General features: G+C 35.5%; 3 protein-coding genes across 3 annotated transcripts; 2 read left to right on the top strand and 1 right to left on the bottom strand.

Moving 5' to 3' along the window:
- The first annotated feature begins 1506 nt into the window (after positions 1-1506).
- On the top strand, positions 1507-3702 carry LOC120068319 (BI1-like protein). The gene is made up of 4 exons (XM_039020041.1): positions 1507-1838; positions 2797-2910; positions 3009-3166; positions 3313-3702. The coding sequence occupies exons 1-4, from the start codon at positions 1583-1585 to the stop codon at positions 3517-3519; spliced, it is 735 nt and encodes a 244-aa protein (XP_038875969.1). The 5' UTR covers positions 1507-1582; the 3' UTR covers positions 3520-3702.
- A 1015-nt stretch (positions 3703-4717) lies between these two features.
- LOC120068408 (calcium-binding protein 39) lies at positions 4718-9444 on the bottom strand. Its single transcript, XM_039020165.1, has 11 exons — positions 8976-9444; positions 8676-8840; positions 8467-8585; positions 8111-8185; positions 7112-7205; positions 6949-7008; positions 6485-6550; positions 6290-6388; positions 6132-6176; positions 5112-5214; positions 4718-5015 (listed from the first exon to the last, which is right to left on the bottom strand). The coding sequence occupies exons 1-11, from the start codon at positions 9096-9098 to the stop codon at positions 4927-4929; spliced, it is 1038 nt and encodes a 345-aa protein (XP_038876093.1). The 5' UTR covers positions 9099-9444; the 3' UTR covers positions 4718-4926.
- Positions 9445-21353: 11909 nt separating this feature from the next.
- On the top strand, positions 21354-27528 carry LOC120067217 (F-box/LRR-repeat protein 4). Its single transcript, XM_039018728.1, has 8 exons — positions 21354-21763; positions 22506-22733; positions 23585-23991; positions 24321-24506; positions 24763-24955; positions 25487-25563; positions 25660-25810; positions 26800-27528. Exons 1-8 carry the CDS (start codon positions 21497-21499, stop codon positions 27094-27096), a joined length of 1806 nt encoding a protein of 601 aa, XP_038874656.1. The 5' UTR covers positions 21354-21496; the 3' UTR covers positions 27097-27528.
- Positions 27529-27975: the final 447 nt, after the last annotated feature.

Raw genomic sequence — 27975 nt, 5'->3', positions numbered from 1 at the left:
AATTTTTCCCCCCACTCTCTCCTACATTCCCTGCCTAATTGGGGAATCCCTGCCACAGGAAATTGGACATTTTTAATATTTACTAGCCCAATTGGTCAACCCAGAACCCGGAACTTTGACTTCCCCTTATGGAACATGCTTTTCCCTATCTCACCTTCTACTTTTCCTTGGACTTGGGCGTGCTCCTTGACTTTAAGCCTTACATGGGGCAGTCTTCAACATAATTCAACATGAAGTAAGAATTTCAAACCTTTAATCTCGAAGTTGATAGCACATATGTTTTTGTTCCGTTAGCTTAAATAATTATGGTTAAAAAAAGTTAAATTAGAATTTTTTTCAGGGACTAGTGGGAAAAAAACAGAATCTGTAGGGTCCTGTTTGGTAACCATTTAGTTTTTTGTTTTTGTTTTTGAAAATTGAGCCTATATCATCCACATTTCTTACCATAATTTGCATATTTCTTGTACGATAGTTGAATACTTAGCCAAATTTAAAAACAAAAGTAACTTTTTGAAAAAAACTTGGGTTGGGTTGAATTTTTTCTATTTTTGTTGGATTGGATTAGATTGAATTGGGTCGTGGATTGCCTAAAAAAACTTGGGTTAAACACAACCCAATAAGAATGACATAAATATCAATTAAAAAATATATATTTCTTTTTGTTTAAAATTTGATTACTTTGGATTAATTACTTTGATATTTTTTTTATATTTTTCTTTTAAAAATAAGGTTGTTTGTCTTGGTAGGTTTTAATAAATTTCTTACATATTTGGTTAATATATGAATTTTATGAGATCATAGTTTTTAAAAATGTGTTGTAGATAAATTAAAAATAAAAAATTATAACCCGATAACTCAATCCAATCCAACCCAAATTTGAAAGATTGGATTGAGTTGGGTCGGATCTTTTGACTTGTCAACCCAATCTTTAGATTGGTCCAAGAAAAATATCTTCAACCCAATCCAACTCAACTCATATATACCTCTAAGAAAAATTTTATCTTTCCTTTATCCTCTCAAGTACATTTAGCGAAAAAAAAAAAAAAAAACTTTATTTTTACAATTTTACCTTCCAAATACAAACTTTCAAACATATTATTAACTGCAAACTTCTATTAAACTTCATAACTACTAAAGTACCCAAACTCTGATTTATGTATTATATATTTAAAAAAAGTAATATTTGATATTTTTACAAAGCTACGGTTGTTTGTTTATAACAAAAAAATCCTAAATTCCATCAAAATCAACTTGAGTTGCGAGTCGAGTCAATGGGCACAAGCCACTAACCCGATAGGACGTGACACCCTTCAAAAGTGCTACCGAATCAATCACCGTTAAGTTCTTCGTGATGATCTTGACCGTCGGATCTACACACCGACACAAACATTTAGCAATCATCCAACGACCAGAAGAAGGCTGTGATGCTCAAGGTTCACAGCCAGGTAAGTAGATCAAAATTCTAAGGCAGTCGGGCTTCTTATCGGTGGTGGTGGCAAATCGATGCGATAATAAATTGTTTCTCAGAGAAAATTTTCTGGGGAAAAATCAGCAAGAAAATTTTGGAGCAAGAACGAGAGAAATGTTCGGGTACACGGGCGTGAGTAGCAAGGGTGGAGAAGTAGACCTAGAATCTGGGGAGACCTTGTACCCAGGTTTGAGCTATGGCGAGAATCAGCTCCGATGGGGTTTCATTCGCAAGGTCTACGGAATTCTCGCGGCCCAGATCGTGCTTACCACCATTGTCTCCTCTGTCACCGTTTTGTACTCTCCGATCAACGACCTTCTCCGGGGAAATTCTGGCCTTCTTCTGTTCCTTTGCTTCCTTCCCCTAATCTGTAAGTTGATTATTTCCGAATCTCTGTCGAAAGGTCATGGTTTATATATTTGTTAATCGGTTATGTTAAAAAAATTATTGGGTGGATCAGATTTATCGTGTGGATTCTTCTTGTGATTTCCCTGGATCGGAATTTGGGATGTTGATAAGGAATTATGGTCACCGTTGTGAGTTTTCTGTGATTGATGCTCAATTTGATGATAAAATTTTGTTGTTCGTGGATTGTAGGATTCTTTACTTTGGTCAGAAGAATACCTTTCGATGCAATCCGTGATTACTTTATTTCTAAGCAAGAGAAACCGTCAAGAACCGATTGTTAATGACGATGAAAGTAGTTTGTGCATGTGTTTGATTATATATTTTTAGCCTTTTCTTTGTGCAATCTGCTTTCTGCGTTTGAGCCCGGAAATGCTTTGAAAATTCAGAATGATTGCTGATGCAAGAGTATTTTTTAGTGGATTCGTCCCTGTTTTTTTTATTGGATCAAGGTCAATTATCTTGTTGGGTTCTCATGACTTACTGGGCCATCTTTTGGTTGGCATATTGCCATCTTGAACACAGATGATGAAGCTCAAACAGAGGGATTTTTCTTTCTATAAAATTGTGATGGACGTTTCTTTGTATCATTCTAGTTGCTTGTTCATACGGTTTCGCTTAGTACAGTATCTATCCAGATCAATTCCAAGAAGGGGATGGTTGTTAAGAACTTATATATTGTACTTTGCAATTCCCGTGTCATTTTACTCTCATCCTTTGTTCTTGATTTTCAACAAATGGAGTTGCTTCCTGTAATTCATTGGAGGCCCTTTTGTCTTCCGTGGTCTGTATTTTTGTACTCTTTTTAGTTTTTTGTCTTCCTTAAAAACATTCTTTTTCCATCAATTTTGTTGATGTGAATCATCTCTTTTCTGAGTTAACGTTATGGTTTAATATCATTCACTAACTCCAAATATTTGCAGTATTATGGCCCATGTACATTTACAGGCAGAAGCACCCTCTGAACCTCGTCTTCCTCGGACTTTTTACGACTACTCTTAGCCTCACAGTTGGCGTCAGCTGCGCCAACACTGATGGTATGTATAACTGCAGTAAACTGTTTAGACATGATAAGGTGTAAGCAACATTTAATGTCTTGGTATTGAAATTTGTGATTCTGTACTTGTAATTGCAGGCAGGATTGTGCTTGAAGCACTAATTTTGACCTCAGCAGTAGTTTCTTCCTTAACTGGCTACACCTTCTGGGCCTCAAAGAAGGGCAAGGACTTCAGCTATCTTGGACCATTTTTGTTCACTGCCCTAATGATTCTCCTCCTTACTAGCTTTATTCAGGTCATTTTCTCCCTCTTTACTATTTCATAGTCCGGACTAGCTCTAGTGACTCTAGTTTTATATTAGCATGAGCATCTCGTGGGGGTAACGAAAGTAACATGTAAAATGCACTCATAATTGTATGCTATGTTGTTTTTGAATTGTAGGCATTCTTCCCTCTCGGTCCTACTTCTACTGCCGTTTACGGTGGAATTGGTGCGATAATATTCTCGGGGTACATTATATATGATACGGATAATCTGATCAAGCGCTTTACATATGATGACTACATATGGGCTGCAATCACTCTATATCTGGATATCCTGAACCTGTTCCTCACCATTCTGCGGATGCTGAGACAGGGAGACAATTAGGTGGACACAGTTTTCTCGTCATTCAGATGCTTATTTTATATATATGTATGGTTAAAAATAATTTTCGGTCAAAAAAGTACATAGTACTCTGAAGTATTTTTCATGTTGGCTTTTAGCTTTTCTTCTGACTGAATGAAGTTTGATATTTTAGTTCAATTTGTCCACCTAAAATGGGTTATAACATATGTTTTGTTTGTAAATTCTTAAGATGAAACTTTCATTGAACTTGCTTGAGTTTTGCTTCTTTGTTTTCGTGGGGAAGATAAATTGGGATGATGTGCCCATTATTCTTATTGGGACTCACCTGCCCACTCGCTTCACTAAGAAAGAACCTTAGGCAGAATGAATAATGCCTATCAAGTTCGAAAACATTATAGAGAAAAGACTAGATCTTAGTCTTGAAGTGTGTAAGTTGGTTTGAACATTCACGGGTATTCGCGTGAAATTTGAATGCACACGGATTAAATGATTGTTTTAAAATGGAAAAATGGTCGAAAGAAAGTAATATGATATTAATTTAGCTCAGTCCTTTCAATTCTTTCCGTTAAACTTAAAAACCTTCTTTGAACGTTACTTGCTTAATCTAGCAACAATTGTCAATAAGATATCAAATGATTCGTTAAGGGGTTATTTGTTCTTAACACGAAATTGAAAGGATATCTAACAGATCAATTAAAATTTTAAAATGAAAAGTTAATAATTCACTTGAAAATTTAGGCATCATTTGATAATGATTTGGTCTTTCCTTCCACTTTACTTAGTTATCTACATTTTACCAATGATTTAAAAAATTAGGTCAAAATTTTAAAAATTAAGACCCCATTTTGTGTTGAAAACCCCAACTAAATTTTGAAAAAAAAAATTAAATTAAATTTTGTTTTTTTATTTTTTTATTTTTAAAATTTGACTATGAATTAACCTTTGTTAGAAATAAGAGAAATTAGGTTTAATTTTCAAAAGCCAAAAAACAAAAGATCAAATGATTACTAAACAAATTATAAAAAAGTAATTTCTAAAATTAGTTTTTGTTCTTGAAATTTGACAAAAAATTTAACTATTATACTTCAGAAAGATGTAAACCATGGTAAGAAAAAAAAAAAAAAAAAACCTTAATTATCAAAAACTAGAAAATAAAAAACATAATGGTTTCCAAACAAGACAAAAACATATCTTACAAGAAAGAATGCTCAGCAATCGATAAGATGAAAACGAACAGGTGCCTTTCACGCAATATTAATTACACACTCTCAATTTGCAAGTTTGACAGTAAATTTGAATGGATGGAAATGACATACACTAAAAAGAGAATTATTTGTACATTAATAACTCGTGCTTTGACAAACAATCAAATATCTCGTGCATTTTAGATGCAAACTCACTCAACAGACGGCATCGTGGGAGAACGAGTTAACGAGCAAGTTGTTGCAAACGCGAAACTCTTTCAATTTCTTTGATAATCAACTCCTTTTCTTCTTCGAACTGTTCGTCTTCAGCACCTGTAAAATCAGACACAATGATGCCATTTTTAAGCTAATAAGAAAGAAGAGCTTATAATGTGACAACAATTCTTTGCCATTTTAAACTATAAGAACCTTTCCCAGGAGAAAGATTGTGAAGCAATTCCAGAAGCTTTTCGTGGTTTTTCGTCAGAATAACCTTGATTTCGCGTGGCTTATTAGGATTAGCAACAAAAACCTGCAAAAAAAATTGGACAAACTCATCCAAATTATAGCCATCATACATTGTCCATGGGAAAATCTAAGAAGCACAGGTACGGTTACATCACGGACACGGCGACATGTCATTTTTTAAAATTTTAAGACATGACACGACAAGGACGCATTTATTAAAATATATATTTGTATAAATTTATATTATTTTCATACTAAAAGAAAATTCAAAGTAAATGAGTTGATGCATTTATATGTTTAAAAAAACTTAGTTTGATGTATTTCACATTTTAAATTTATTATTATTGTGATGTATGTTTCTTTTTAGTCCACTCAACAAGTGTCCTATGTATATCTAACACATTTGTCGCACTAATAAGTATTTGATATGTGTCCAACAAGTGTTCGACATATGTTCGACACAAATACGCTAGCCAAACTAAAGTATCCGTGCTTCTCAGGGGAAAATGTTGGTCCAAAAGAACATTAAGCAAGCTTGTTCCAGGCTATCTCAAATTAAAATTCGATATAACCATGTAAACCAATTGCCTTCTTCCTGTTCTAAATATTTCGATTTGCAGTAAACTCTATGGTCATCATCAAATTGCAAGAAATCACACTGGTTCACATCATTTTTAAAAGGAGTTTTTGTTAGCGAGCGCTTAGGGCGCTTCAGAACTTCTGAATTCAAGCCTCTAGGTTGAAAAGGTAGATTTGTAATGAGAGTGGGACTCCCAAGATCCCAAATATATATACACATATATTAATGTTTAAAATTTGAATGTCTATTGAAGTTTGATAGGGTTAATGTCACTACTTGACCTGCAGGTTGCTAGACCAGCAAGATGCAAAGAAAAGGCAACAGCGACGGTAATACATAATCCTTACCAAGGTAAGGATTAAGGGCATACCAAAGTCCAATTAAAGAGTAGTATATAATACCTTGAATATGTGGAAAGCAGATAGTTGGATGTTCTTGCTAGAATCCTGCATGGAAAAGCCAAGAATATGGAAAAAGCTTGAGCATCTATGGCAAAGAATATCAATACCAACTGTTTGACAAATTGGATAAACACCAAAAGTTGTCTACTAATCATTACCTTTAATAGAGTCATCATTACTTTCAAGTTCCGAACTTCTAGAATGTAACGCTTCATAATTTGGGAATTTGGGGATTCCAATAAAAATTCTGATAGAAGCTAAACTCAAAAAGAAACCATTTGTCAGCAGAACATTGTATAATTGGGTATTTAGTCATGTAAAAGGTGATCAATAGAGCCACCATGAGAATGGACCTTCAATGACTGCCTTCTAGTCACATAATTGGCAGATGTCAGGAGTGCTTCATATCTGTCAAAGAACTGGAAAATGATATCTCATTATATGAACAAAAAATGGAGTCATATAAATAAAAAAGAAATAACTTTGTGGGTAAACTTTCCGCATCAGGAGAAGATAAACTCAGAGAAATAGGTTAATTTCATATCTTGATTCCAGACAAGCAGGACTTTTAAACAACAACATAAAATAAAACTGTTGATATTTTCATAACACTATAGAGGTCAATTTGGAAATTTAGTCCTTGGATTTTGTCGCTTTTAATTAACATTGGGACTAATCAATATATTTAAGAAAGAATGAAGATGAAACAAATGAAAGTGTGAGGATTAAGACGTTCGAAATGACAAAATTTAGGGACTGAAAGTGAAGGGTAACCAAGTATACATATGAAATGTTCAAAAGAAAAGAAGCAACATACCTCATCATAATGAGCGCTCAAGAAGTTGGAAACAATATCAGCGTGTTTTGTAAGCAGGTCCTGCCAGAAATGCACTTGTTTCAAGTTTGCAGTATGGATGTCCAATCTAACCCGTTTTAGGTTATATATAAAGAAAACAAAATACCAGAAACTTGTGTCTAACCTTAAAAGTAGAAAATGCATCCGATGCAACATCAAAATTAGGTAACTCCACAAACTTGAAGAACAATTCAAAACATGCAGACTCCAATATGTACCTGAGAATCACTACAAAAATAAACTGTGAAGAAATGAACTTCCCTCTTATAAACTGAAATGTGAACTTTCTCATCTACCACTGAAAAATTATTCATTGAGGTTGGTAAATTGTGGCTTAGGGTTTTACACTTTTCAATGTAGAAGAGAAACTAAAAGATTTTTTTGGATAAAGAAGAGAAACTAAAAGATATGATTTCACCATAGATCTAATAGTTTAGAGGGTGACTGTCATGCCACATTGAATAATTTTCCAATGAGAGTCTCACTTCCATAACTTGTAATGATTGGAAAATCACACTGTTAAGTTCCCTAAAGAATGTCACATGTGTAACCTTCGGTTCAAATTCATTAGGTAATTGCTTCTAAAAGTGGGGCGCATATCCAATTAAGTTATTTTTATATTCTAAATGAGGATTACAGTCAAATGGGTTCAAGAAACAAATGTTCAACAATTTAAGAAAATGGGTTCAAAAAACATGAAAATCAAATAGAGATCTTGAACCCCGGGACAATTTAGAATACAAACAGCCGAGCTGCCTAATGCAATTATGTTATGCATTATTAAATATGAAGAATGAAGAAATGATCGTATAGTTAATGCCTACCCCGCGACTTCCATGTGATGGCTTGGGGCCCCTAAATTCAAGGATACGAAAATGTTGAAAATATATAAACTAAGGTTACTGGAGTGTACAATCATGCTCATAAAAAGAGCAACAAGTCCTTGCAATTCCAAAATTGTATAATACTTCTTTGAAATCTTGTCGGCCAAAAATTTATATTGGAGCTTTAGAATTGCCTTTCCTAAATTCTAATATAGCATTAACCTTTTATTGATGAGCAAAGTAGCATCAACAACACCACCATTAACGAAACCCTAATGGTAAAACTTAAAAGAACATACTTTGCAAGTGTTGGAAATTTGATGCATTCCCTCAACATATTTCCACAGTTCACAGCAATTTCTTTGTTGTCATAGCTGCAAGTGACAGGTATTGGGAAAGCTGTAAGCAGACTGCAGATGGTAGTACTGAACTTAGTAGGTACTAATCTAAAACATTCTGTGAATTGATCTTAGCAATTACACAAATAGTATAAGTTGGTCAATGAAATAAAGCCGCCTACAAAACCATCCCATTGACTACAAAAGAAACAATTACTTTTGCAGCTAGGAATCTTCCTATTCAGCAGATTAAATATTCTTGACTTAACACAGATAGATATACAATCTAATCCAGGAAGTGATATCCTAAAACTTACCACACAACGAGAAAGTCTAACAACTCAAAATGGTTCTCAATGTACTGTACACAGCAGTAAGTGGAGCCAACCTTTTGTTTCAACAAAATGGACCAACAATTGACAAGGTCCTTTCTTGCCTACATTAAAAAACATTGTTAAACTGAAGGTTGATTAAGACGAACGTTTTTCCTGGCAATCAACTGTGAGAAATGTAAGATATAACTTACTTCCCATCCCAGAACAGGCAATTTGTGGATTAGAAGATCGATAACACACTCTTTACATATCTCCTGCGTTAGCTGTAAAACTTGATCCGCATTGGGTTCAACCTCCGCGTCTCCAATAAGCATACATCTCATAGCTACGAAATTCTTCTCAACTTCTTCCATAGCCTGAGGCAAAGGATCACTCATATATTCAAATAACCTCCAATTCAGAGACAGAAGAAATTCCATCAAACAATTCTCATAAGCCTAAAAGTAACTCCAAATTATCCCCAACCGGAAATTTGAGTAAACGAAACTAACCTTCTCAAGAGCTCTAACTTCGACGACGGTTTTGGTATCGAGGGCCATAAGGCTGTCCTTAATGACTTTGGCGACCTCCTGAGGGGTTTTAGGCCTCGATGGCTTGAAAAATGAGAACGACATGATCTATAGCCGAGATCAAGTTCCTTCCGTCGTTGCTCAACTTTTGCCCTAGCGATCTTCTGTGAATTCTACAGAATTTACAAAAGCGCTGTTCTTCTTTTCTTCGTCTTCTTCCTCGTAAAAGCTTCTCTGTTGTTTCTGTAATCAATTGTTCGTTTGAAAATTCTGACGGAATCTTCAACCAAACATTCACATTTTCTTTTGTTTAATCAAACAAATGAAAAAGAAAAACGTTGCTTTAATATTCCCAAGTATGGCGTATGCTTACGAAATCAACGATGGAACTGGACGAGGAAGAACAATGCGGGCAGTTTGGCAAGGAATATCATGATCCTTCCTATCGTGGACAGAACTGAAGCGACGCCGTTTGGTTTTCAGCTTTCCGATGTATCGGTTTGACCTAACGATTGTCGTTCCGTAGGCCGTAGGTGGGTTTAAATTGTAGAGTTAAATAAATTGCTAAATATGTGAAACGTAAATATAAAATGGCCCTTTGCAAAAAAGTAAATATATAATGGCTAATTATATATTCCATGTAGGACAAAAATCTTTTTCATATGATAAAAAAGAATGCTCTTATTCCAAAGATATAAGATAAAAATGTTGGGATACTTATTAGGGATGTTTAAAAAATCCAATGACCTAAAAAAATCGATTAACCCAACTCAATCCGTACGATTTTGGTCGGATTATCAATTCATTTGTGTTGAGTTAGGTTCAAATAAATGAAAACTTTATAAGTTGGGTTGGTTCACGAGTTCAACTAATTTATCCAAACGAACCTAAACTTATCATTAACTTTAAACTGTATATTTTTTTGTACTCATGGTACAATTATATATACATTTATTTTATAGTTTCATTTAATTATTTATGTTCGGGATAATTCATTATCCAACAACTCTTAAAAATAGTTTTTTAGCAACATGGAAAGAAAATTTTCATTATATAGATTGAAATTGAGTTTTTAATTTTAGTTCAATACATGAAAATAATTAAATCAAACTTTTACATATTAATATTTTACCTTTTTAGAATAAATATTTAAACAAATGACCCGAATAACTTGAACCAACTCAAATATTTAATAGTAGGGTTGGGTTGGGTTCATTTTTTTTATAAGAGTTATTTTGGTTAAAGAAATTTACAACCTGGACAATTGGATTGGGTAAGTCCTTAAACCTTTAAACCCAACCCAACTCATGAACACCTTTAATACTTGTTATAAAAGAATGTTGATATGCCAAATGATATGAAAATCTTAGGACGTGTTTGCCCAAGAAATTTAAAAGTAAAAGTTGTGAACTCTACTCATTGTTTGGCCTAAAGAGTTGGTGAACCCTACTACTAAAATATATTGATTTTATACCTTATTAATTCGTTACACTATGAGTCCCAATATTTCACAACTCCCTAGTTTTCATAACTCTTTACTCCTCAGTATTCCATTCATCACCCCCAAACACTATTTTAATAATCTGAAATTAGAAAACTTTTTTAATTGTGTGAACACATAATTTTTTAACACTAGAGCCCAAAACTTAACCATAACAACTATAAGAGAGAGTGTAAGATCAATAGCATACCTAACATCCCATGAAGCATCCAACCCTAAAGAAGAGGCATAATGGACAAGCCAATCAATTTTATAGTTATCACAATGTCAACCACTCTTGAAGGATATGAACGACCATAAGATAGCTAAAACACGTACATATGAAACAATAGTAGAGTTTTTTTTTTGTGTGTGTGATAGGATTTACACTTAGATTATTTATCAGGTGGTGAAATTTTGCGATTTATATCCAACGATTAAAGAGAAACTAAGATCACTAATGCCCTCCAGACCTATCTTAACAACTGTTGTTTTAGGAAAATGATTGTGAAGGAAATCACAAACAGAGATCTCCATGAGCAGCGGAAGTGGATCGTTCTAAATTCCATTTTGAATGTACACAACGGTTACAGTCTTAAACGGAAACATACATATTATGCATATACAGAAATTATAACATGCTACAATAGGATTCAAGAGATAGAGTATGCATACCTTTGAAAAATCATTTTTCAAGTATCCCTCGATCAGTGTCCAATGGGTCCAACACAACACTCGAACACAACGAACAAAATAGCCACCTCCACGAATGTTTGAATGCTCCTCGAACCTAATCAAGTCCAACTCGATTCACGAACTGAGTTAGAACACTACCACAAGTGTTACCTTGGTATTTTCAGTGTGAGAATTCAGGAGTTGTGGGCTCTGTATGATCTTGGATTGAGGAAGATAAGAGATATGTGATCGAGTAAGTGAGAGAGAAGAACATTGTCTATCGCATAGACGATGTACTCGATCGTTTAGTAAATGAAATCTATCGCATAGACTTTGCTACTCAATCGTGTAGCAACGATCGACGAGTAACTATTGTATAGTCAACTCTGATCGACCGTGTATGCTCTCAACGACTATCATTTAGTAAAAATTATTTTTATTTGATAGCCTTTTTTGTGAGATTCTTTCTAGTGAATCAACTACTAGTTTTGGAAAACAGTTTTCCTTTTATCTCATGTTATCATAAAACTTTCAATAACCTTCCACTCAAATTAGTTATTAGAAAAAAAAAAAAGAATTAATTAACTTAGAATTAATATATTATAAATAAATATGATAACCAACTTATCATATTATATTTATAACCTGTAGTTTTAATATTTCATCATATGAAACATATAGACCATATTTCTTTTTCTATTTTATAGTACTTAATATAAATCATATTTATATTAAATCCTCCAATTAATGTATCTAATACATCACACCAATTATATCACATATAATTGAATTTCCTCTTGTTAATTTGAACACTTCAAACTAACCCAAAATTTGATTCTCTTGAACCCATTGAGCTACCACGGGGACTTCATGGACCTGTAGCTTAAAGCTCTAACAATACGTGAATAACTAACTAAACTCTTTAGTCACGAGATTCACCATCCGTCAACTGTCAGACACTTCACTAAAGACCAATAGATGCACTATTCGCACTACATATATATTTATGTGTCCATATAACCAATCAACAGTGCGATAACCCTTCACAAATCGCTCGTAAATACATCTGAGCTAATTTACTATTTTGCCCTTGTAGTTACATTTAACTTCTTAAGTACCACTGATTCCTCTAATGAACAATAAGTCATAGTCCTACTATGACTGAGTCATCTTTTCCAAAGAAAGAGTGTGACCACTATGTTCAAGACTTGGAATCAGCCCTTAAGGGAGAAATTTATCTATTTACCCCTGTTTTGAGGAATGAGTGAATTCCGTCTTATGTAATTAAGTTTCCAGCTCCCCAATCAGACGAATCCCTAAAAAGGTAGGCTTGTTGAGTTGGCAATCTGGCCACTCTCACCCATACTAATCAAAGGACCGCTCTCATAAGCAGGAGTTCCCAAAACACTCAGGATTAAGGTCATGTCACCTATGGTCATTTTAGTGAAATGTAAGTCTCAATTATCAACGGCGTTATATAAAGAGATTAATCATCTCGTGGTCCGGTCTTATACAAACTCTTTGTATAGGACACCCCCGCTCGNAATAAATATGATAACCAACTTATCATATTATATTTATAACATATAGTTTTAATATTTTATCATATGAAACATATAAATCATAGTTCTTTTTCTATTTTATGGTACTTAATATAAATCATATTTATATTAATTCCTCCAATTAATGTATCTAATACATCATATCAATTATATCACATATAATCGAATTTTCTCTTGTTAATTTGAACACTTCAAACTAACCCAAAATCTAATTCTCAACTTGAACCCATTGAACTACCAAGGGACCTCATAGACCTGTAGCTTGAAGCTCCAATGGTACGTGAATAACTGACTAATCTCTTTAGTCACAAGATCCACCATCCATTAACTGTTGGTCACTCCATTAAAGATCGACAGCTACATTCTTTACACTACATATATATTTATGTGTCCATATAACCAATCAACAGTGCGATAACCCTTCACAAATCGTTCGTAAGTACAGCTGAGCCAATTTACCATTTTCCCCTTGTAGTTACATCTAACTCCTTAAGTACCACTGATTCCTCTAATGAACAATAAGTTATAGTCTTACTATGACCGAGTCCCCTCTTCCAAAGAGAGGGTGTGGCCACTATGTTTAAGACCCAAAATCAGCCCTTAAATGAGTAATTTAACTACTTACCCTGCTTCGGGGAAGGAGTAAATTTCATCTTATGTAGCTAAGTTCCCAGCTCCCTAATCAGATGAATCCCCAAAAAAGTAGGCTTATTGAGTTGGCAATCTGACCACTCTCACCCATACCAATCAAAAGACTGCCCTTATAGGCAGGAGTTTCCAACTCACTCAGGATTAAGGTCATGTCATCTATGGTCATTTTAGTGAAATGTAAGTCTCAATTATCAATGGCGTTATATAAAGAGATTAATCATCTCGTGGTCCGGTCTTATACAAACTCTTTGTATAGGACACCCCCGCTCGCATGTCTCCACATGAATGGTCAAAATCAGACCATTTGTAGCACTTTACAACACTTGTAAATATCTACAAAGTGGGTTGTATCCGTAATGTCACAAGGATAAGGTATCCCCCTTTTATCCTTATACTACAGACCATTTAGATTATTACTTAAGGCATGATCCACTTATACGTCTCATATACTATTGGGGTTGATTCTCTAAAGTCTCGTGTCCTGTAGTTTATAAACAGTTTATACGAATGCTTGTGATGTATAATATATAATATTTTACTTCACTTCTTGATTTTGCTCAGTTGTTTGTTTTATTTGCTTTGCCACAAACCAATAAACCTAAAATCCCTGGTTATTTGTATGTAACTTAAGCATGTATGTGGTGACATACAAGTGGATCATGTCTTAAGTGATGACCAAAATGGTATGTAGTATATGGATATAGGAGGGAAACCTTATCTTGGTAATGCTACGGATGCGGTCCGCTTTGTGGTATGGTCACAAGTGTTGTGACTTGTCACAGATGGTCTAATCCTGATCATTCGTGTAGGGGACATACGAGCGGGGACGTCCTATACAAAGAGTTTATATAAGACCTGACCACAAAGTGTTAACGTCTCATTATATAACACCGTTCATGACAGAGACTTCACTTCACTAGGATGACCATAGGTAACATGACCTCAATCCTGATTGAGTTGGGAACTCCTGCCATTGAGGGCGGTCCTTTGATTTGTATGGGTGCAAGTAGCCAGGTCGTCGACTCAAACCTACCATTTTGGGGATTCGTCTGATTGGGAGCTAGGAACTCAACTACACAAGATGAAATTACTCATTCCCCGAAGCATGGGCAAGTAGATAGATAACTCTCTTAAGGGCTGATTCTAGAGCTTGAACGATGTGGCGCCACACATCTTCTTTTGGCCCGAGAGATGTTCACACATAGTTGGACTATGTTGTATTGTTCATTAGAGGAACCAGTCGTACTTAAGGAGCAAGATGTAACTACAGGAGCAAAACGGTAAATTGACCTAACTGTACTTACGAGCATATGTGAAAGGTCATCGTACTCATGATTGGTTATATCTGATGAACATAGAAATATATCTATGGTAAGAAGAGTTCAGCTGTTGGTCTTTAATGGAATGCCTGACAGTTAATGGATGATGGATCTGGTGGTTAAAGAGTTTAGTCAGTTTCGTTGTAACATCCCGAATTTCAGAAAAATTTAAGTTAATTATCTAAAATTATTGAGTTTAAATTCCCCCTTCATTTGGAAAATTGGGGTTAAATTGAAATAATTGAAAAAATTTTATTGATTAAATTGAATTTAATTGATTAGGCATTCGAACTGATTATCTTGAAAATATTGAATTTTGCTTCCCTTTGATTTTGGATTTTAGGGCGAACTTAAAAAAAAAATTAAAAGAGATAATTAATCTCACGTGGTTTTGAATTGATTTAAATATTTGGAAGGATTTAATTTGTATCAAATTAATGGATCTTATGCCCTTTAATTTTGGTTTTTGAAGCCTAAATTAAGATAATTTAAAAAGTTAATTGATTTATAAATTTAATATAATCATTAGAGATTTTGGAGATATTGTGATAAAATATTTTATTTATCTTTTTATAATTTGAAAAAAAAAAATAAAAGAATTGAGATTTTTTTTTCGAAATTAAATGAGAGTGAAAAGAGGCAAAAAAAAATTGAGGGAAAGCAATTCGGTTTTTTAGTGACCGCTTCCACAAAATTGTCGATTTTCGAAGTTTGAACAGTTGGATTGTACTCAAATTTGGTCAGTCGATTCAAGACATATAGATTTGTATTTTGAACGGTTGGATCGTTGTTTGAAGCTCTGGTTTGTTCATAATATCTGCTGAATAAAATCTGTAAAATTAGAAATTTCCCTTCTCTCCCACCCTCGCAAACCCTCCTCATGCAAGACCCTCGCTACCAGCCGCTAGCCTAAATAATTTATGTCGTCCGAAAGAAACACCCGTTGCCTATCTATAGTATCCACGAGCCGACACGCCATCTATCGCCACTGCTCGATCTTTGCCAGAATCTTGATAAAAACTTTGGGTAAGACTTATTTTCCTTATAATTTGGGAGGTGAATTTCACCCATTTTATTTTGGGTTAAATTAGTAACCTCTCTTTGGTGTGAAACTTATATTCAAAATTTGGAAGTTTTGAGGCATTGACCATCAAGCTAGAGACCATTTTGTTTTGCAGAAAATTGGTGAAGATTGGTAAGTTTTGTAAGTTGTTGGATGATTATTCTTTTGGATTGAGAGTAATAGTGGAAAATTAAGTTATTGATTTTGGATTTAATTCTTGATCAGTGGCTAATTGAATCAAGTTTTGGAATTTGTCTTGGACCAAGCCACAACTTTAGGTTGATTCAAGTGTGCTAAAGAAGTTCTAAGGAGATTTTGTTTTGCGTTTTTTTCCAAGTTGAGGTAAATGGTACTTATCGGTGCCTTTGTGTCAGGCGACCTAGTCTAGAATTATAAAGTTAACTAATGGACTCTTGAAACATGATTTTGTCATTATGTCTTATTTGTTGCATGACAATTTTAAGTATAATGAGCATGTTCGAATTTCTAATCAGTACTGATATTATGTATGTGGTGCATGAATAGACCAATAGAGCGGTTTACTGTCTCGCCTTGACACATGTTTTATTTCAGAGGACATACGAGTCTAGTTTTATGTTTGACGGTATACTTACTGGCCGCTAGACATGCGTGAGCCAACAGGTTTACGTTCATGTTACTTTTATTTTCATGTTCCATGTTTGACGGTGTGCCTACGGGCCGCTAGATATGCGTGAGCCGACAGATTTACGTTCATGTTATTTTTATGTTTGACGGCGAGCCTATGAGCCACTAGACATGCGTGAGCCGACAGGTTTACGTTCATGTTATTTCCATATTTGACGGTGTTCCTACGGGCCGCTAGACATGCGTGAGTCGACGGGTTCACGTTCATGTTATTTTCATGTTTGACGGTGTGCCTACGGGCCGCTAGACATGCGTATTAAGGCAAGATATTACGTCTTTTGGTTTTTCTTTCATCATAAAAAATCAATGTAGCTGTATGAACCACGGGCCATCATTCTCTGCTTGTGGATGCATAGCCTGATCCTTGTAATGGGATCACTTACTGAGTATTTTATACTCAACCTTTCTTAATTTATGTTTTTCAGGTAATGATAGGAACAAACCGGCGGGTGACGAGAGAGATCTGTGATCGTGCCATATGGGACATGTAAATCATTTCTGCTCAGTTTACGTTTTCAAGCTATTTAAAAAATTTGATTTGAAACTCGATGTTGGTCAAAATTTTATTTATTAAGTTTTTTTTCACTATTTTAGGGGCCCCGAACAAAGGTTTTACTTATTTGTTATTTATTTTGTAAAACCATGTTTATTATGTTAATGAAATTTATTTTCCTCAATGGTCAAAATATTTTGAATGTAAATGTGTAATTATAAGTAACAACCCTTATCAGAGTATTAAAAGGTCGGGTCGTTACTGATAACTGGTATAAATGCCATTTATTATGAGCCTTTTATTTAGAATTATGAGGGCTAACAAGTAGAAAACGCGATGATAATACTTATAATTTGTGAAAAATTGAGTTTTGCGTCGATTAGCACCTAAATTCTCATTGACCCAATATTATGCGTTACTCCATGCCAAAGTATCTATTTTTGTAGTTATCACAGCAATCAAATGCATGCACTGAAACCGGGCGAACGTAAAGACAAAAGCATGCGCTGAAAACCTAGCTATTGCATAGACGAATGCATGCGGTGATCGAATGCGTCCATCAAATGAAAGTTGCAGTGATCAAGCGAATGCGATAATCACTTGGAGATTGCGGGCACGGAGTGATAGCCATAATAGAAGATCGTAAGATGGGTAGAACGCGTTGATAACTTCAGCTGAATCAAGCTCGAACGCATACCTTGGGAGTATCAACAAGNATAGCCATAATAGAAGATCGTAAGATGGGTAGAACGCGTTGATAACTTCAGCTGAATCAAGCTCGAACGCATACCTTGGGAGTATCAACAAGATAAGACGATGTGACAATACCCATATCGCGACAAAAGTAACAGTGAGCCATAATGAAATCATGATAGCTGTCGGCGTTTAAACTTAATAAATAACCCCTTGGATCTTTATTTCAAGACATCCGAACTTCTGCCTCAAGGCAGAGGTTTGCATTCACAGATGAGAGCTTGAGCAAGATTTTCAGTGAGAATTTTTCACCTCCTAAAACCAAACCGAGTGACGACCGGAGCTTTCACCGGAGATAGAGCTCAAGAGAGACATCTCCACCATTCATCCATGGCACCACCGGTAGCCTTGATGCAAAGCCCTTCATTTCCCCTCTAATCTCTGTATTGTATTACATTTTAGCTTAAGATATTAAGACATTTTGTAATCAATGCATATCTTAATTCCTTCATTGTCGTCTTCTTCATCATCTTTATCTATATCATTGTTTATCTTCAGCGTTTATTTATCAAAGGCGATCGTATACTTAATCGTGTAGCCTAAAGATAGGACGCATGTAGCAACCCACCGAGAGGTGTGCGTTGTGCGAGCATAGTGAGTTAATCCTCTTTACTTAGTGAAAGACTGTAGCAACACTTGTCTATGGGTTGTTGCAATGCTTGTCTATAAGTTAATTAGCTGCGTCTAACTGCCTAAGAAGGTAAGAGATGGAACGCACTAAAGCAAAGTATGCATTGTTCCTAGAGATAGACACAATCTTATGCTCGACACAACCATGCATTATAGAGATATAGTCATGCGGCTGACCACCGAGAGGTGTGCGATGCGTTAGTGTGACGAGCTGGGATTACTCGATCGATTAAGATAATAAACATTACTATGCGTTATTGGTTGTTGTGTATCTACCTATTCTCATCGCAAGTCTTCTATTGCTCAATTTTTTTAGTTAGGAGTAGGAGTAGTGTGTAAATCCATTAAACTTTCTTTTTTTATTTTTATTTATCGCCTCAAATGCATTACTTCACAAGCATTATTGAGTGACAAGTCCCTGTGTTCGACCTCGGATTACCCGAGAAACTTGGGTTCGCGTTATACTTGGCGCGAGCGTAAGAAAACTTGTGATAGAAACGCGCGGTCATTGAATACTAGATTAATGCATTTTCATTCCAACGCATGACCTCAGACGCATGGGCGTAAACGCGTAGCTTAAGCCATGTCTAACGCATGAGTGCGTGCGCAACCCCATCTCATAACAATTTCCTCCAACAGTTACACACGTACCGTTGGAGCTTCAAGCCACAGGTTCATAAGGTCCTCTAGGTAGTTTGGATAAAGTCAAGAATCAGTTTTTGGGTCAGTTTGAATGTTCAAATTGGAGTTCGATTATATATGATATAATTGAATTGGTTAATTATATATGATATCATTGACTAAATGTATGATATACATTATTTTGGAGAAAATTAGATACAAATATGATTTATATCAAGTAGAGGAGAAATTACTATAGTAGATATATGATATCAGACTATAGGTTAAGAATATAATATGATTATGTTTATTTATTTATTAATTGGTTGGTTATGTGATAATTGGCCAGAAATTTCTTCTGAATTGTGCGTTAGTGGGAAAATAAATTTCGATTATTGTAACTAAAGAATAAAATGATAACGCCTTATCGCCTAAATGATCGCACACCTCATGTACTAAACGATCGCACACGTTTTCTAAACGATTGTTCACTTTCTCTATACGATCACTTAACGCGCCGAGTTTTCTAATCGATTGCTGACTAATTACTAAACGATCTCTTAGTAAAATTTACACGATCGTGTATTTTTTTTTCTAAACAACAAACATCCGACTATATGATAGCTATCTCCCACTTGCTTGTCGTTCTACACGATCATCTCTTTCCTCCTTCCTCTACCATTACCATCAAAGTCCATTCTTTGGGTTCTCACTCTGAGAATGCCAAAGCTTCAAGTGGTGGTGTCGTCCCCGGTTACTGCTTGTTCGTGTGCTGTCATTTGTGTAGACGATCATGCTGCTAGGCGACTGTTTGTTGGGCGATAAAGACCATAAAGGGTTGCTTCCGTTGGATTGAGTTCGAAGTGAAGACAGTCATTAACTGGTACGTTTACTCAATCTGTTGTTATTTATTTGTCAAAGCATGCCTATAATTAGTGTTAAGTTACATACCTGTTTGTTAGCATGTTTGTGTGGTTATTTGGTCACAATGAAATAGGAAAGATCCGAACGCGCTCATGGATGCTCTTGTTTAAGAGTTCCTTCACATACATGCTTAAGTTACATGAAATAATCACGGATCTTAGTTTATTGGATATGAGTAAATGCAAATAAAGTAACATTTATTTTATTAATAACAATGTGTACAAACTGTTTACAAAATACAAGACTCCGGGAGAATTATGACACCAATCCCAACAAATTGATCACCAAAATCGAACACATCAATGTCCCACACATATCGCTTTTTGGGTCCAATCATAACAATTGAACCCAAACTTTCACGAGACTCATTCTAAGCACCATTTGTATCGAGCTTCCACACATTTGGAGGAGGCGAAATCGACTTAGATTGCAACAAAAGAGAAGCCTTAATAGGTCTATCAATACTATCTCTAGCAAGACTACACGTTTAAAATGTTGTATATTAATGCCCAATAAATTCATAAAAAATGGTTATTTCTAAGATGACTAAATAACAAATTTGGTCCTTTCGAAGAAAGTGGGAATTTAGGGTTTTAAAGGTTAGAATTCAGTATATATGACTTGATATCGTAAGGACCAAATTTGTAATTTACATTTTCTTGTTGAGAAAACAGACTAATCAAACAATTAAACAACATCCATAGCAACAAGTAAAACAAGCTGCAAACCACTTTGAATAAGGAAAAAAAAATAAATAAAAGATATGACTCAGGCTCAATTAAACTCTATTGACAAGGGAGTGCGCCAAGGAATTTTAACTCCACGAGAAAGAAACACAATAATAATGCAACTGAATGAGCTTCGTCGATAAAAAAAAAAAAAAGAAAAAAAATGTCTGAGAAGTTTGAAGAAACATCATTAAGGAGATTGTCCATTTCCCGACAATCAAACTCATTCCAATTATTTTGCATAACGATAAAAATTTGGGCCCCTTTGGTAACAATTTTTTTTTTTGTTTTTGTTTTTGAAAATTAAGTTTGGACATTACTTCTGCCATCAACTTTATTAATTTATTATCCACTTTTCACCAATGACTTAAAAAAACCAAGCCAAAATTTAAGAATTAAAAAAAAGTAATTTTCAAAAAGTTGTTTTTTATTTTTGGAATTTGACTCAGATTCAATCATCGTAGTTAAGATAAATACAAATTATGATAAAAAATGTGAATGATATAAGATTAATTTTTCAAAATAAAAATAAAAATGGTTAGCAAATGAAGTCTCTAACGATTGAATTCCTCACACATGGCTATAGCTTTAAGCACCTTGACCGGACCTTTGTAATGTTGGCAATTTAACATTTAAAAAAACATATAATCAGGCTTAGCCTAAAGAAACAGAAATCGAATTTTCAGACAGAAAACGCCATGGGACGAAAGGGAAATTACGAGGCGAAACACGTGGACACGTCGCTTGAATGGCAGTTATCGACACAGACGTGGGGTATTATGGTAAATCAATTATTACCTCTCCAACGAAACCGCCGACTCCCACCGATTCTCCATCCCCGTCATTTATGGATACTTCTCTCTGATGCCATCAAATTCCGCTCTCAAATTCCGCTCTCAAATTTCACCGGCGAAGAGATTGGAAGTTCTTCAAACAAAATGCGAGGCCATGATTGGATCAATACGGTCCTTCCTGATGAGTTGATCGTTGAGATCTTTCGGTGCCTTGATTCGAAGCTCAGTCGCGATGCTTGTTCTCTCGTTTGCAGGCGTTGGCTCAAGCTCGAGCGCCACAGCCGGACCACCCTACGAATCGGTGCAACTGGTAGCCCCGACCTCTTTGTTCAGCTCCTTGCTCGCCGTTTTGTCAATGTCAGAAATGTCCACATTGACGAGCGCCTGGCGATTTCTTTTTCCCTTCATCCAGTAAGTAATCAACGTTCACTTCATTTTTCTACTTGAAATTCATTTAGGTTTACGGATGATGCTGTTTTTCTGTCTTTATGTGTTCTGCAATGGAATTTGGTGTGTTGATTTGATTTCACGCGTGTATTGTGTGTAATTGAGGAATTTGATTCGCTTATCGAGCACTCTGGAGACTGAATTAGAATACGAGAACATTTTTTTTTGGGGAAAGGTGGTGTGAAATTAGGTCAGAGGATAAGGAGAAAGTAATTGGCAGAGTGGTTCAGTGTTACACAGGGCGATTGTTCGCGTTTTATTTCGGTCATTATATCATTTTAAGCTAGATAGCTCAGGAAACAGTTTTATTCAGGGAGGTGAAAATCATTATTAAGTTGTGTGCAACTTCGAAGTTTTAATTCCATCAAATCAGACCCTGTACTCGAATGAAACTACCTTTGTTAAGTTATTATCTTCTAGATGTATAGCTAGGAGTGGTATTTTCTATTAATTGGGTACTGATTATTGTTGGGGCAAAAAATTGTTTTGATTCAGTTTTGTTTGATCTATTCATTAGTTTCTTCTTTCTTTCTTTCTTTCTTTCATTTTCCCCCCTCATTTTTTAATCTTGATCGTGAGGAAATGATATTAATTCCACTGTTCGTTTGAGTTGAAGATCAAATTTAATGAAATTAAAATTGAAGGGATCAAATTGAATCAATGCATCACATAGATTTATCAGAATTTATTGGGAATGTTTATGCAGGGAAGAAGACGTCGCAAGGAAACCATGCGCTTGCCATACCTTGCAACTGATAGTACTGGGGCTGAAGGTGCGTTGGAATCTTGTCTGTCAGATGCTGGGTTAATTGCTCTCTCCGTAGGTTTTCCGAACCTCGAGAAACTAAGCTTAATTTGGTGCTCTAACGTTTCAAGTCACGGTTTGACATCCCTAGCTGAGAAGTGTAGATTTTTGAAATCACTGGATCTACAGGTAATTCTTAGTTTAGATTCTCATTGTAAGGAAGAATAATCCCTAAATCCATTGATTTTTGAATTTTAATAGAAATGATACCTTGCGATACCTTTAAAGACCATTTTTCCCATTTAAAAACCCATATAATTGAGACATATGTCCCTGGTCTGTTACTGTTGCAAATCTATGGTGTTCAGCAATTATTTTATGGAAATTCATTCCAGTAGTAGGTGTGCCTTGTCCTTTTCCTTCTCTTTTTACCTTATTATTCGCTTAACTATCATGTCCATGCAGGGTGACACCCAAACAATTGGGGATAACAAAGACTAGGTATTAAATATTGTAGGTAGGAAGGTGGCCATCACGACCTTACTTGAACAGGATTTGTTCCATGGATTGTACAATTATGTCATTGAGTTCTAAGGTAGGAAGGTGGCTATCATGGTTTGGGATGTCCATGCCCTTACATTGTGTCATTTATAATTTTAGATATCCAATTTGGCTTCAGAAAAGGCAGATGGCACAACTTGCATATACATGATCTTCACTTGTTCAAGTTCTGGGAATTATAGTACTTGTTCTCTTATGTGGCTAATGGCTTTTATTCTAGTAGGGTAGCTGTGTAGGCAATATATGAGTCGGGCTTTAGACTGAAATATTGTAATGAGACGGGTTTTATTCAGCTGGAATTGCTAGCTGAAGTCGAGCTCAGCTGAATCAAATTTATTTTAAGACTTCCTGTGTCAGGAGGCTTCTATCGATAATAATCATGATTTCCCCAATGTTTAACACCTATGCTTCTTTGTCCCAAGGTTACTTATGATGGGTCAATGTCCTTTATGAGAAGTATTTTTTCAACTCTGATATAGGGCTGCTATGTTGGGGACCAAGGTATAGCTGCAGTTGGGAAATTCTGTAAACAACTTGAAGATGTAAATCTGCGTTTTTGTGAAGGGTTGACTGATACTGGTTTGGTTGCATTAGCCTTTGGTTGTGGAAAATCATTGAAAGCATTTGGTATTGCAGCTTGTGCCAAAATAACTGACGTCTCATTAGAAGCTTTGGGTGTGCACTGCAAATATCTTGAGGTCTTGTCGCTAGATTCAGAAGTTATCCACAACAAAGGGGTGCTTTCCGTAGCTCAAGGCTGCCCACATCTGAAAGTTTTGAAGCTACAATGTACAAATGTCACAGACGAAGCCTTGGTAGCTGTAGGCGCCTCATGTCCTTCTCTGGAATTATTGGCTTTATACAGTTTTCAAGAATTTACCGACAAGTAAGATTCTTTTAAATAGAAAAAATAGGAATTCATAATTTTCCTCAACATGGAGACCTAATTTTTGTGATAGAGATAATTTAACCTTCTTCTGACCAAACGGCTGCTAAATTTGAAGTCAAGGGAATTTGTCTTTTGGGATTTATCTCCTTGATTTAAGATAGGAATAATACAGCCTGACTTCATCATTGAACACACAACATTATCTCTGATATTTTTATCAAAATTATGTGTGTATTAATGGTTGACAGGAACTAGCATCATGAAGAATCTTGATCTCAGCATTATTCATTTATTTACCCTCCTACATTTTTCTAATGATGATACAGGGGTTTACGTGCCATTGGAGTAGGCTGCAAGAAGTTAAAAAATCTCACTCTAAGTGATTGCTATTTCCTGAGCGATATGGGTTTGGAGGCTGTTGCAGCTGGTTGTAAAGGACTAACACATCTTGAAGTGAACGGCTGCCACAACATTGGAACCATGGGACTTGAATCCATCGCAAAATCTTGCCTGTATTGTTTCCTTTTAACTCCTTTGAACAGTCTTTTTAGAGTATTCAAATGGATGTACTGTCTAAATTTATTATCTGCAATACTTGCTGGCCTCCTTGTTGTGGGGTGTCTTGTGGAGTTATTCTTGTTCATGGCAATTTGTTTGATTGGTGCATTACGGGTCACTTCCATTTAATCACAATGATTCTTTCCACTGTTGATGATCTAATTTTTATTGTTTTTATTTGAATCTATCTTCATTGGTTCTCTTTTTCAGCCAACTCACTGAATTGGCTTTGTTGTACTGCCAAAAGATTGTCAACTCTGGTCTTCTTGGAGTTGGTCAAAGTTGCAAGTTCTTACAAGCGCTTCACTTGGTAGATTGCTCAAAGATTGGAGATGAAGCAATATGTGGCATAGCCGAAGGATGCAGAAATTTGAAGAAACTCCATATTCGTCGATGTTATGAGGTCTCTTTCTCTTATCTCTCCCCATTTTTTGTGACTTCATCAATCAAATATATCATCATTGTTACAGGTCACGAATATTGCTTCAAAGGCAGGTTTTTATATTTTTGTATGATTGTTATTCTTAGCAACATGGTTAGATTGAGTTTAGCAGGATGACTATACGAATTTGTTGATTTTTGAAAAGGAGAAATAAAGAGCAACTAATATCATTCTTTATATTCTTTGAGTCATACTTTGCAAATTTGGAGTTCCCATCGGTGAAAAGTTGGTGACAATTTTATCTATTGATTTTAATGTTGACTGCCGATGTTAACTTTCAGTTACTAAAGAATTTGATTCTCTTCCATATTTTTATCTGTCTAGTTTCATATGAAATAATTAATAATACTATTTGTAGAAAGCTTCAGCCCCTAACTTGGTAAAACTAGTTGGGTGTGGTTTGGATTTATCAATCTATCTGCCTTAAGTATTGACATTCAAGTGGGAGGGAAGAAGACTAAATATTAATGAAGATTTTTCTTTTGAAGCTAGATTGGGAATGCAGGAATCATAGCTATTGGCGAGAATTGCAAATTCCTCACGGATTTGAGCCTCAGATTTTGTGATAGGTACATTTTTATCTTCTCCAACATAAAGAAGAAAAAGAGAGGGAGAATTTTTTTGTTTTTCCTCCCCTCTCTCAAACCCTATGATTTAATTTTTAGGGTTGGTGATGAGGCGCTTATTGCCATTGGTAAGGGTTGTTCCCTTCATCAGCTGAATGTTAGCGGGTGCCACCGTATTGGTGATGAGGGAATTGCAGCCATCGCTAGAGGTTGTCCCCAACTGAGTTACTTGGATGTAAGCGTTCTCGAGGTATGCCCCTTGTTTCTCTCTTTCAGTGGAAGTTTGAAATGAATATCTCGGGGCATAAAAACCACCTTAAACCTTAATTAATCCTTTTAAACACTAGAAAAGTTATTCTTTCAAACAGGCCCCGACTTTCGTTTGATGTTCACAAATAATGCATTGGTATACATTTGCAATTTCTGCTTTCCTCCTGGTTCCTAAACTAAAGCTTCTCATTTGGTAGAATTACAATTTTACACATTAATAATTTCATTAAAATAGCTGTATAGGCAGAACTTCGTGCTTCAAATGGGTCAAATCTTTCCTACAAGAAAATTTCCTTGGATGCCCGCACCATACCACAACACATTTCTCTTTCAGAGAAAATTTAGGTCGGAAACTTGGAAATGAGTGACCATATTGTATTTTGTTCAAAGCCTATACCATTTTTTTCTTCTAGGAAACAGATGTTTATATAATTATATTCATCAGAAGAGCAAAAAGAACAGCTTAGGGGTAGAAACCCCCTCCCACAAAAGTAATAAAGGAGAACTTCCAATTGTTAGTAATCGTTAGAAGACTATAATTACAAAAGAATTTGGTGTAATTTGTACCCACCACGAGGCTGTATGTTGAACAAAAGCTAAAAAAGAATCCAAAGAGGCAAGCTTATCTCGCTATTTATTTCTTTCTAAAGGCACCACAAAAGAGTATGGGTAGCACATCTCCATAGGATTTTTCCTTTGCCATAAAAGCTTTCCACCATGAAGGCCTTCCAACATCCCATCATCTTGGGAAGACGGCCAGCCAACCCAGAAGTACTAAAAAAATTAAGCCAGCCGCAAACTCACAATGCAAAACAAGTTTGGTTTCTATGTTTGTTGAACTACAAGAAAAAATCCCCACTCAGAATTCTACTAATATTTGCATTTCCTTGATAATCTGCATGTTCTAAAATTATAGTTTATCACTAGAATTGCATCATTTATCCAAACAAATTTAATATTCGTGGACAGAACTTGGGTGATGTGGCAATGGCTGAGTTAGGGGAAGGCTGCCCCTTGCTCAAGGACGTGGTGTTGTCTCACTGTCACCAGATAACCGATGCGGGTATAATGCATTTAGTGAAGTGGTGCACCATGCTGGAATCCTGTCACATGGTCTACTGTCCCGGTATTTCCGCAGCTGGGGTCGCCACTGTTGTTTCTAGCTGCCCCAACATAAAGAAAATTCTGGTTGAGAAATGGAAGGTGAGTGAGAGAACGAAACGACGTGCTGGTTCAGTTATTTCATACCTTTGCGTGGACCTCTAGAACACATTTTCGTGTTCGTGCTCATGCTCGTGTTGGTGATAGTTGAGTCAAGTAAGTCTATCTGAATTTGTTTTGCTGTCACTTTTCAGTTGCCCTTCGTGGTTTTTTTCTTGTGCTGCATCTCTTGTTGTAATTCTTAAATTCAGAAGATGACGACCATGGTTTTGTCAAAAGAGAAATATTGGCTGAGCTCAATTAACATCGTTGATAGTAATAATATTGTATAGAAAGCCCAATAAAGCGACAATTCTGAATTTAAGAAAAATCCGCCGGAATCCCCCGTTGGTATGATGTGAACCCAATTGAGGCGGGGAGGATGTATTTCTTATTGAAAGAGTCATTCGATCATTGAGTTTTCAATATGTTATTGCTTGATGAAATGTATTCGTGTAATCAAACTAAAGTCTTTAACTAGTTCTTTTTTCCCTCTTACTGTCTTGCACTAACATAATACTCCAACGGTAACTATTTAATCTCGCTTTTCTTTGGACACTCAAATGTCTAGGGTTAGACAGGTTTGTCTTGTCCTAGGAGATTCTCGTCGAGATTTTTCGAACTTTAAAGATTCTGTTTTGTTTGTTTGTGCGAAATTTGGATGACTGGCATGACTTATTTTTTGAGGAAAATGTCAAATGGTCATGGTTGAGCGAGATTACGAATGTCATTGATTTATTTCTTCCTCTTGCTTTATTCTTCTTCGGTGCAACCATCAGTCTTTTTTCTTTTCTTTTTTTTTCCCCCTCTTTTTCTTTTGTTTTCTTCTTCTCCAGTGGACTTCTAGTTTTTCCTTTTTAGGATCGAGGGGTGAATAGGATTTATTAAAATTAATAAAATCTTTTTACAAAGTGGGCCCAATTAAACATCTTAAAAAGATACTTT

This window comes from Benincasa hispida, chromosome 12 (assembly GCF_009727055.1).
Source record: "Benincasa hispida cultivar B227 chromosome 12, ASM972705v1, whole genome shotgun sequence".
NCBI classification, from domain to species: Eukaryota; Viridiplantae; Streptophyta; class Magnoliopsida; order Cucurbitales; family Cucurbitaceae; genus Benincasa; species Benincasa hispida.
This window is presented reverse-complemented; position numbering and strand designations above follow the sequence as displayed.

Coding starts and splice junctions, on each gene's coding strand:
- LOC120068408 (XM_039020165.1), bottom strand. CDS start 9,098: ATGTCGTTCTCATTTTTCAAGCCATCGAGGCCTAAAACCCCTCAGGAG. Junction 7,206..8,110: donor AAATTTCCAACACTTGCAAA/GTATGTTCTTTT, acceptor AGTGATTCTCAG/GTACATATTGGAGTCTGCAT. Junction 6,551..6,948: donor TGAGCGCTCATTATGATGAG/GTATGTTGCTTC, acceptor ATCATTTTCCAG/TTCTTTGACAGATATGAAGC.
- LOC120067217 (XM_039018728.1), top strand. CDS start 21,497: ATGCGAGGCCATGATTGGATCAATACGGTCCTTCCTGATGAGTTGATC. Junction 24,956..25,486: donor ATATTCGTCGATGTTATGAG/GTCTCTTTCTCT, acceptor TTTTGAAGCTAG/ATTGGGAATGCAGGAATCAT. Junction 25,811..26,799: donor TGGATGTAAGCGTTCTCGAG/GTATGCCCCTTG, acceptor ATTCGTGGACAG/AACTTGGGTGATGTGGCAAT.
- LOC120068319 (XM_039020041.1), top strand. CDS start 1,583: ATGTTCGGGTACACGGGCGTGAGTAGCAAGGGTGGAGAAGTAGACCTA. Junction 2,911..3,008: donor CAGCTGCGCCAACACTGATG/GTATGTATAACT, acceptor TTGTAATTGCAG/GCAGGATTGTGCTTGAAGCA. Junction 3,167..3,312: donor TCCTTACTAGCTTTATTCAG/GTCATTTTCTCC, acceptor TTTGAATTGTAG/GCATTCTTCCCTCTCGGTCC.